Raw genomic sequence first — 11,334 nt, forward strand, 5'->3', positions numbered from 1 at the left:
TGGAAGGCAGCAGCCCTCTCCCACCTTTAGCATCAACTGTTTCAGTAAGTGGAATACTCTTTATGATTAGGGCCAGGGAGAATGCTTTGTTTATGCCAAGCCCTTTCCTACCAGGAGCTACAGGCTTTTATTTCATCAGAGAGTCCCAGGTTACTACACACTGTGAGCAGGCTCTGGAGCTCTGAAATAGCTAGTTATGCCTGGTTCTCTGCTTTGTGCTTACCATTTGGGATGACCAATGCCTACAAGTTCCTGTCCACCATTGTGCACTGGTGTCTGATCCCGTTCTTCCTGCTCTTGTCTGTGGGATGTTTGGATTGTTCTCTGATTTGATTCAGGCATTTGTAATGTATAGTTATATAAAATAGAGACACATATTCATTTCTACACAACTCTAGTACTAACCCTTATAATGCCAGATGAAATTGGAATTTTCTTTTTTTGTTGGTTTTTTTTTATTGGAATTTTCATTATTATTTACTGCTTTTCAGTTCGAGACAAACAGAAAACCACATATCAGTAATGTTGAAATCAGTGGTTTATTAGAAAGATGCATTCCCTTGTATAATGCTGTGTCTACTCATGTTTACTGTTAACTTTATTCTTATGTGTTCCACACAGTGTGTTCTTTATTATAAATGTGATCTCCTTGCCCATCTGTTTTGTACCTGGACATTGTTCATGCATATGAAGGCTATTAATTGCTATTTGTTAATTGAAATACTCATAACCTGCTGGATTATTCCCATATTTGATTTAGTTTTACATTGTTTCATTAATTTTTTTTATTATGCCACCATATCCTCTTCCTATAAGAACAGTGTTGCTTACTGTCTGCAGTTCCTGGTATTTATCCCTGTGTGGCACCCATCCCTGGCAGATGCTTATAGTGAGGAGGAAAAGGACAGTAGGGTAGGAGGAGAGCAGAGGGTCTGTTAGGCATACCTTCTGATGTGTAAAATGAAGCAGAGCGGCTTAAGACTAGGCAGAGTTAAACCTACCAATTTCTTTACCATTGGATGAACTAGATGCTCCTCATCAGAAGCCAGTGAGAGCAGACCAGAAGAGGAGTGGTTCTAGAATCCTGTAAAAGCCCCAGGGCATTGTGGGAGCGAGCATCTGACAGGTTGGGCTGGACCACCTCAAACCACAGTACAACTAGTTGTTATCCCAGTGTTTCTTGTCTGTGAAATGAGCTCCACAGAACAATCCCTTTTCAGAGATGGCAAATTCCTGCTTTTATGAAAACAAATATCTGACATCTTGAAATAAAATACCACCACAAGCATTTGTTATTAGTCACAGGAAAAGCCATGCATGAATTCTATACCAACTATGCATAGGTTTCTCTGGAAAGATGAACAAATGCATGATGTCCAGGAATTCTCTCAGATACTAGGATCTGAGAATTATCTTGCTTAGGGCTCCTTTCATGTCCTGATTCCTCAGGCTGTAGATGAAGGGATTGACCAGTGGTGTCACCACTGTAAAGATGACAGTGGCCACTGTGTCCTGCACAGAATATGAAGACGAAGGACGCATGTAGACGCCCAGGATCGCACCATAGAAAAGAGAGACCACAGTGAGGTGAGACCCACACGTGGACAGAGCTTTCCTTATCCCGCGAGCAGAGGGTATTTTCAGGACCTTAGAGAAGATGTAAACATAGGAAACAACAATGCATGAAAATGGTGTCAGGAATATCACTCCACCCACAGTGAAGACCATCAGGTCATTGATGAAGGTGTCAGAACAAGAGAGCTTCAGGATAGGGTAGGGGTCACAGAAGAAGTGGCGCACTGCATTGTGGGAACAGAAGGTGAGTCGAACCATGAGGAGAGTGTGCAAGAGAGCATGCAGGTTTGTGATGACCCATGATATGGCCACCAGGAGGACACAGAGTCTGGGCCTCATCATCATGGTGTAGTGGAGAGGGTGACAGATGGCCACATAGCGGTCATAGGCCATCACACTCAGGAGGAAGCCATCCATGTTGATGAATGTGATGAAGAAATAGATCTGGATCATACATTCTGTGTAAGAGATGGTCTTGCTTCCCAACGCATGGTTCACCAGAGCCTTGGGGATGGTGACTGAGGAAAAGCAGATGTCAACACTGGAGAGGTTGGCCAAGAAGAAGTACATGGGTGTGTGGAGACGAGGGTCACAGCTGATGGCCAGGATGATGAGGATGTTTCCAGAGATAGTGACCAGGTACATGCCCAAGAACAGCCCAAAGACAACCTCTTCTTGTTCTGACTTTCCAGAGAGTCCCAGAAGGAGGAATTCTGCCACCATGGTCTCATTGTCTCCATCCATGTCTGTAGGGAAGACAGTATAACCAGTCAGTAAGGTCATTTGCCAACATTTGGGCAAAACCAGTTTCTATGTTGCAATGCTTTACTTGTTGGTGGCAATTGAATGCAAGCACACTTCCCATATTGTAGAGTCTTACAGTAAAATCTCTGCTAAACAGCAATCCTAGAGTTCACAGCTTCTGAACTCCATTCCACTTTGCTAAGCCCCACATGCAGGACCTTTCCTATATAATATTTATCTTTGTCTAATAGTTAAGGCGATTTATTTATAGATGATGAAAGTCAGGATGTGGCCAATAGATCGTTAAACTACATTTGTGAAGCTAATGGGATAAAAAGTTCAAGACCAGCTCAGTGCTTTGTTCTTTAGCCTGTGTTTTAACACCTTTCATATATGGAAATTTTAACCAAGGAGCAAGTGCCATGTCAGGTCTCTAGACAACAGTCCTGAAGATTTTCTTTCTGTCTTTTCTACTTTTAGGAAAATTGGAATGTGCATGGCCCCTGGTCAACCTGTTGGCTGGTTTTTCTTGGTGTTGTATCTGTCACTAAGATATCATCACAGAGTCAGGCCATGGTGCCACACATACAAGAAAGGTGGTGGAAGGTGGATCTCTGAGTTTGAGGCCAGCGTGGTCTACAACACAAGCTCCAGAGCAGTTAGAGCTGTGCAGAGAAGTCCTCCCTGTCTTGAAGAGAAAATAATACACAACAAAACAACAAAACAAAACAAAACAAAAAGCTATGATACTATCAGGGCTGCTCACAGGTGCTGTGAGAATGCCTCTCAGGCTCCAGTGTGAGCATTCCCCACCTCCTCGCTGTACTCTGAAAAGGAAAGCCACGTGCTACCGTATCGGCATATTTTCCTGAGATGAAAAGCAGTTACCAACTCATAAAACAAAACAAAATAAAACAGCAACACAAAAAAACTTCTAATGCAGCCTGTGCCAAAGTCAAGGCAGGCCTGATAAATCCTTTTTGCTTAGTAGAGGGGTGGGTTGGTTGAAACATGTTGGTTGCAATGTTCCTGAGATAATTCAAGGTGTTTTCTCTGGAAATAAGAGCACCGCCTACCTTGCCGATCAAAGGCAAAGAAAGAGGCAGAGCCTCTGTGTTAGTGCTTCTCAATCTGTGGGTCATAACCCCTTGGGGGGTCAGATGACCTTTTCAAGGGGTTGCATATCAAATATCCTGCATAGCAGATATTTACATTATGATTTAAAGCAGTAGCAAACCTACAGTTATGAAGTAGCAACAAATATAGTTTCATGGCCGGGGGTCAGCACAACATGAGGAAATGTATTAAAGGGTCACAGCATTAGGAAGGTTGAGAACCACTGCTCTATGTGATCAGCCCTGACTGCTGGGATATGGGGTTATACAGGGAGTATCTGGGGCAACTGGTTATAGGAAGTGCTTATTCTGGGCATGGTGACTTCTCCTGGGAGAGTTAAATTCATGAAGTTACGTGGAAAGTGTCGAGATAGGAAATCATTAAAACATTTATCAGATTTATTTATTTTATTTTGTGTATTGTGTTTTGCTTGCAAGTATGCGTGTGTTCCCTGTGCATGCCTGGTGCCCTTCAGGGTCAGAAGAGGGAATTGGATTCCCTGGCACTAGAGTTATGAATGACTGTGAGTCACCATGCCGGACTTCCATAAGAACAGCAAGTATTCTTAACCACTGAGCTGTCTCTCTAGCCCCTAAGAAATATATATTTTTTTAAATCTAGAATAACTTCTAGAGCCACAGAATACGGAGCAAGATTAGAGAAACTTAGAGAATGGCCCTGTGGTCTTGATGGCTTATGGCAACCATACATTCTGAAAGATGAAATTTTGACACATGCTGTCAAGACAGATAGATGTAAGAATGCCTAGACTGGCGGGTTCTAAGGAAAGACAGTTCCCATAGCAGAAACACAGAGAAGAGAGAAAACGTTGTCTGAGAGGGATTTGCTCTACACACTAGCAGTTAGTGAAATTCTCCCATGCTCTCCTACTACAGCATTGTGACAAGTGGCCTAGCATAGGTGGGATTCCTTTTGCAAAGTGATCGTGATACTTCAGCAAGCTGCACTTCCTTAGAAAAACCGCGTGCTCTGACGTCACACCCTAACCCCTCCCACTCTGACTGGATACCCACCAGGCATGCTCTGAAGTAGAATTCAGCATCCACATCAAACTCTCCCTAGAGACAGCGCTGTTAGCATGGATAGTGATTCTTCATTTCTGGGACTCAGGCGGTTGACATTTGCTTCCATCCTTCAGTTTCCTGCGAGCTGTGCTAAATACCGTGTCTGACAGCTGTGTCCCTGAGATTGGATCCCCAGGCGGTACAATCACAACCGTGTAGTTCCTAGACTAACCTAGTTCCCTATATGGGGCTCAGAATAGTGTCCAAAGTAGCTTAAGTGTGAGGCCGCTTTATTATGGAATTACCGGTCACAGTCAATGTACATAGGGAAGCAGCTGGCACAAATGCAGAAATTAGGGGTGGGATGGGACAGCCTTGCATGTCTGAGAGGGGGGTGGAGTCTTTTTCTAGTAAAGGCTGTTACGAGTCTGTTGTCAGAACATCACAGCCTGTTGTCTCCTCCTTATCCACTACTGGGAAAAGATGTATTTTTCTCTTGAACTTGGCTAGATACAGAAAGGTTTAGTTATGTCAGTGTTTCTGGGAATGAATGACATTGGGTGAACTATTCACTAACCTGTGTCCCCAGCCCTCTCACCTGCTGCTCTCAGTGGCTCTCAGAATCCCATCTCTGCTGGTCCCACCCTGGACTTGGATGATGGGAAGTTCATAATGAGAGGTGAGATCAGAGGGAGTTCTTTTTACAAAGACAGTTAAAGTGAGAAACCTGACTGTCTTTTATAGTAGTTTAGGTGTTGACGAGAAAATAAACGAATGCAGGCTCTGCCCCTGGAGATCAAGACTTCTGTGTGGGTGGGAGGTTTGTTGTCTCCCTGGGGCATCCCCAGGGTTGATTTCTCAGAGGTCCTCATTAGGAATATGTGCTCAGTGCCTGTTGTTTGCATTCTGTCTCCTTGGACCAAAGAAATAAGAACAGGAAGTTATTAGTTCCTGCATAAGTACCTGTCCCACCGTTTTGTATTTTTATTAATGTCACCATTTAAAAGGACACATTCTCTCTTTAAACATCTCACGAGCACGTGTTTGTATGCAATTTATTTCCATTATCGCTCTATTAAAATCCTCATTCATTTCCACTGTGGTTTTCCTTTTGGTGTGTGTGGTGGAGAGACATCAATTCACTTACAGTGTGACCCAAGTACCACTGGTGTCTACAGTACAAACAGCAAACTCACAAATGACTGGAGCTAAAACTTGCAATGTACCGTACACGTAGGGGTGTTCAATTAATATGACAAACGTCAGACATCAACCCTAGCTTTCTATTATTCGTATTTGTGTGTGAGTGTGAGTGTGTGTGTGTGTGTGTGTGTGTGTGTGTGTGTGTGTGTGTGTGCATGTGTGTGTAGCCTTGTGTGTTGTTTTTCAGGTACTCTCTACCCTGTCTTTTGAGACAAAGTCTCTCACTTGCTGACTGAGCTGGGCTAGCTGACCAGTGAGCTCCAGGGACCTTCCTGTCTCCATCTCCTCCAGTGCTGCGATGGCAGGTGCTGCCAAAGAGCTGGATATGCCATGTGACTTCTAGTCATTGAAGTCATTGAACTCAAATCTCCATGCTTGCAAGGCAACCAGGCTTTCATCACAGCTCCAATTTTTTTTTTTATTTTGCTTAACATATACGTCAATATTACCATGGAAACTAAAAGTAAATCCCACTGATTCACTTCTTGGTATTGTTTCTGCTTCCTCTAATGATCATTAGTGTTCTAAGAAACTTTTGAAAAGTTATCAGTCTGCGATCTTATGTGTGTGGCACAAATAAGAGACATGGTTGCCACACATACAAACGAGATTGGACTGGCTTCTGCAGGAAAGGGACAAAATTGAGAAAACATCTTTCACACATTTAAGGAGGTTTTAGCCTTTTAAATAACAATCCACATCTTCTTCAAATTCATCCATTTCTCTTTTCTTCTTATCCGTGCTACCAAGGGGACTGTTAAATTTATTAACAGTATTTCATAATGTTTAATTATAAAAATAAATATCAAACACAGACACAATACATTACACATTGTGTTGGTGTACTGGCAGTTTCTCATGAAGCCCAAATTTTTAGAAAAACGTGTCCTGTGAAACTGTAAGAAAGCCTTCTGATTCCAGAACATTCTTTTCAAAACAGTCATATTATAGCCAGAGCAAAATCTCTCAGCTGGCGCTGGGGAGATGTAACTTTAGTTTCAGGGCATCCGGTACTCTCTTCTGGCCTCATTATGCATGTCACGCATGTGGTACACAAACAGACATCCAGGCAAAGTACCCATACATGTAAAATAATAATAAATAACTCTTTTTAAAAGAGAATGTTCCAGACATGTACACACTTCAACATCATGTCTCCTGGCAGAGGCTCTCTGGATTGGGCAGCAAGAATCTCTCACACTGGTGATGGCTGGGCAGATGTAGGTGGGCGGTTGAAGATGTTTGGTCCCAGGCTGCTGCTTCAGGAGAGCAATCGAGTCCTGCATAGGTAGACTTCTCACAAAGTGTGTTGTCTGTAAAGGTTTTCAATCTGATCATATTCTGTGTAAGGTTGCCAGTACCCAGGCAAATGATAATCTCTCATAAAGCTTCTCCCACCAGCAATTTTCTCAACAGCTAACACACCTCATCATCACAGTTCAGGGGCTCCTCCCGCCTATAGCTCTGCAGTAGCATTCCCTAGAGTTCTGTGCACATCATCCTGAAGAATGGATGACACCTGTCAGCAAATGTCCCACAACAACACATCAAAGGACCACCCAGCACTGTCGGTTTAATGACTCTATAGCCATCTAGGACTCAGGAGACTTCACAGTGTGTTTTTTACACAAATGTCTTTGTAACGAAGATGCAGTGAAACCACTGAACTGGACCACTCCCTAGATATAAAGAAGAAAGTTTTCTTATAAATATGAAACTGCCCTGTGGCTATCTCTCAGGTGGAGAGAATAGTCAGAGTCTTTTGGGAGAGTGCAGAGCTTCTATGTCTACCTCTTGAGAGCAGAAAGAAGTAAACGGTGGTGGCGGGGGTGGGCTTGCCTGTTTTAAAGAGAACCAGGCAGCTATCAAGGTTCAGAGGGCTGTAGGCTGGAACAGCCTGGACGTTTAGAGACAGAAGACCCTAGTGGCTCTGATATGCACCACAGGTGTATGCCAACAGAGAACCAGGTTTCTCATGACAGAGGCAAGGGGAGAAAAGGGAAGTGTTCTTTCCTGAGGAATACTTCCTAGGAATGTTGAAAGCAGAGATGTGTCAGCCAGAAACCTTGAGTCCAGGCTGAGCCCAGATGGTCATAGCTAGTGGTCCTGCTATTTGGAAGGATTCGAGAGGTTTCCTTTGGACCCAACAGTCTTGACCTCAGGACAAGCCAAGATCTTCTTTCCAGGCTACAGTATTCACCAACTAGAATGTTCCTGCAAGCCAGGAGGTCTAGGAATTATTCAGAGGAGAGTTTGTTATAGAAAACATTATGAAATGTCTCATGATCCAAGATGTCCTTTCTCACCCTTTCCACAATAAATCAGCTCCACACAGGGCTCACCTTCTGCTCAAGGTTGGATGAAACTATCTCAATTGTAAATTGAATGCGTCTCCTATTCTCAGAATGAATAATAGGTTCTATAAAAGTTTTTGGGGATTTGATTGGTTAGTCTATCTTCAAAGTAAGGTTCAGAGCTGATGCTAATAGTCGGTAAGTTATGTCACATTTAGGGCATGCTGGGATTTGGGGGAAACACCCGCAGAAATGCTGCAAGGCCCTGTACCACCCAAGCCCCCTGTGCTAACACTACAGGCCCCAGATCCAGAGGGGGGTGGATTTGGTGGATAGTTGGGAGTTCCTGTTGCTGTGATAAAATACTTGGAGAAAGACAACCTAAGGGAGACAGGGTCCTCCCCCACCCTGCTTATGGCTTGCTTAACTACTGTTCTACAGCTATGAAGAAACACTGACCAAGGCAACTTATAAAATAAATTATTTAACTGGAGGCTTGCTTACAGTTTCAGAGGGTGAGTCCAGGACCATTTTGGCAGGGAGCATGTTGGTAGGCAGACATGGTGCTGGAGTAGTAGCTGAGAACTTATATAATCTGATCTATAAGCAAGAGGTAGAGGCAGAGAGGGGTGGGGGAGAAAGGGAGGGAGGGAGGAGAGAGAGAGAGAGAGAGAGAGAGAGAGAGAGAGAGAGAGAGAGAGAGAGAGAGACTGAGTATGGCATGGGCTTTTGAAGCCTCAAAGCATACCCTGAGTGTTGTATTTCTTCAAACAAGGCCACACCTCCTAAGTCCTTCCCAAACAACTCTACAAATTAAAGACTAAGCATTCAAATATATGAGTTTATAGGGACCATTCTCATTCACACACCCAATTCCAGATGACAGTTGATCATTGATAGGAAGTCATGGTGGCAGGAACTCGTTCACACTGGCCAGTCACACTGCATCTATAAAGGCAGAGATATATAAATGAATGAATGTCAGTGCTCAGCTCCCTTTCTCGGTTCTCACATAATCCAGGATCACCTGCCAGGGAATAATTGCCACTCATTATGAGCAGATACTCCCACCTCAAATCATCCTTGCACAAGCCTGCTCACAGGTCAACCTAATCTAGACAATCCCTCAATGAGACTACCTTCCCAGGTGACTCTAACTGTCAAGTTGACAATTAACACTAAGCCTCACCGTGAATGTGACGTTCGTGATGTTTGTAAAACTGTTTGAACGATTGTACTCATCTGGTTGGAGCTTGTCCTGCCCAGTATTGCCAAGGTTATTTCTTTATTAGCAGGTCTCAGCCTGACAGAGTTTTTTAAAGGTGTGTGTGTGTGTGTGTGTGTGTGTGTGTGTGTGTGTGTGTGTTGTGTGTGTATTCAGTGCTACTTTCTTCTATGTGACACATCAGGTCCCTATCTGAGGGGTCTTCCTTTGTCTGTCTTCTGTTTTACTCTGGAGCCCTTGCCATCCTTGAGAGCAGAGAGTAAATCCAAATACATATCTCCTCACTGGTGTATGGGCATCTGAGTTTGCAATTTGGTTCACGTTACCCAGAGTAGCATCTTCACCACCCTGAAGCCCCTTCCAGCCTGAGAAACAGAACCATACGAGACTTACACTCCTCTACTCAGATATGCCAAATACGCACAGCTCACAAACCTCACATGCGCCCCCTGCAGACCCAGGAGGACAATTGCATCCCCTAGAGATACCAGACACCATTGATTATACAAAGCAATTGCAGAGATGGTAATGACCTGTGCTCCATTTCTGAACTTCACATGTCTGATCTATGAGCTGGGTGAAGGCCAAGATGAAGAGGTGTCTTCTTGTGTACTCACTGGGGTACACTCCAGCATCCTCAGAAGAACAGGAAGCAAATACACTTTTAAAGTATCAGGGACTTCCTGCCAGGACACTCAATAGGTGACAGGAGCATTTTTCAAATCATATTCTTCTCCAACACCTTTTGAAAGATGGGTTCACAGTATCTTCATCATTGCAGTTGAAGTAGGTGGCAGGAAGGAAGTTTTCGGACACATCTACATGGTTCAGATACTTATTGCCTGGTCCTAAACCTTCCCTTCACAGACTTACTGCCACTGGTATTACTAGCTTTTCTCTCCTCCAAATGAATCTTTCATTGTTCTCTGCTCGCATCCTGAGTAACGTCCAGTGGTTCTTAGTGCTTTACAGCACCTATGATGATGGGCTCATGGAGTTGCCATCTGTAGATGATGCCTGTGGGAGATGTTTCAACATCAGATACAAGAGGCAAGATTAGTCACAGTCAGGTTCATGGCAACTTCCTATGTTACAGGAAGGAGAAAGCTGACTATATAGAGAACTAAGCTAGTTAAAGGGTCTATACATGCCAGATCTTTTCGTTGAACATCCATAGGTTTGTGTAAGGTCCCAGGATCCTTGGGAAATCCAGAACTCTGTGACATTCCTTTTGTATGACACTCCTGTTTACAAGTTAGAGACAAGGAAGAAGTACACAGAAGTAGGTGGTAATGATCCCGCTATGGTTTGAATGAGAAATGGCCTCCATAGGCTTTCGTATTTGGACACTTGGTCTCCAGTTGATGACGCTGTTTGGGGAGGTTATGGAAACTTCTGGAGGAAGTGCATCACAGGGGGCAGGCTTTGAGGGGTTATAGCTTCACTCTACTTCCTGTTGTCTCTTCACTGCTTCCTGTGTGTGGATGAAAATGTCATCTACCAACTTCCTGTTCCTGCTGCCATGCCAAGCCTCCCTTGCCATTATGGACTCTTCCTCTGAAAGCCAAAATAAACTATTTCTTCTCTAAGTTGCTTTTGGTCATGGTATTTTGTTACAGCAACAGAGAAGTATATATAGATTTCATCTCTTAGCACAGGGAGCTTCAAATTTCTTTTCTTGTTTCCTTTGTAGCTAGGATGGGAAGATGTTGCCTAAGGGCGTCATCAGGAGGACTCAAGGCCAGCACAGCAGTTCAAATAAACCTTATGTGCGGCTCCTGCTCCTTCCTTTCTTGTACTTATTGGATATGGAACTTTTTGTTGAAAGTATGATCCTGGTCAGCATTTTCAGAAATAAGATGGTTGTCATTTTATAGGTAAGGCACTGAGAATAATAAGCACCCCCCCCACGTACATGTGGTATGTGATAAGAAACTGTCCTTATAACTCTGGCAGCTCTTATGAGTTCACTTGTGATTCCCTGAAATGCTACTGTAAACTACCATTTGTCCCATGCATAATTTAGAAGTGTGCTGTTTGATTTCTAATATTTGAAATTACTTTCCTGATATGTTATTGGTATCTCTTTTTTATTGATTTTTGTTTTAGTCAGAGATTATAATGCGGGAGTTGTGTGTGTGTGTGTGTGTGT

General features: G+C 43.5%; 1 protein-coding gene across 2 annotated transcripts; it reads right to left on the reverse strand.

The window, feature by feature from the left end:
- Positions 1–520: 520 nt before the first annotated feature.
- On the reverse strand, positions 521–5,190 carry LOC117712001 (olfactory receptor 1f45-like). Of its 2 annotated transcripts, none has more exons than XM_076936899.1 (2): positions 5,059–5,190; positions 521–2,321 (listed from the first exon to the last, which is right to left on the reverse strand). In XM_076936899.1, the coding sequence occupies exon 2, from the start codon at positions 2,317–2,319 to the stop codon at positions 1,396–1,398; it is 924 nt and encodes a 307-aa protein (XP_076793014.1). In that variant the 5' UTR covers positions 2,320–2,321; positions 5,059–5,190; the 3' UTR covers positions 521–1,395. The 2 variants fall into 2 exon arrangements, with proteins under 2 accessions (XP_076793014.1, XP_034363873.1); XM_034507982.2 differs by lacking the exon at positions 5,059–5,190 and adding an exon at positions 4,470–4,998.
- Between the last annotated feature and the right edge of the window lie 6,144 nt (positions 5,191–11,334).

This window comes from Arvicanthis niloticus, chromosome 6 (assembly GCF_011762505.2).
Source record: "Arvicanthis niloticus isolate mArvNil1 chromosome 6, mArvNil1.pat.X, whole genome shotgun sequence".
NCBI classification, from domain to species: Eukaryota; Metazoa; Chordata; class Mammalia; order Rodentia; family Muridae; genus Arvicanthis; species Arvicanthis niloticus.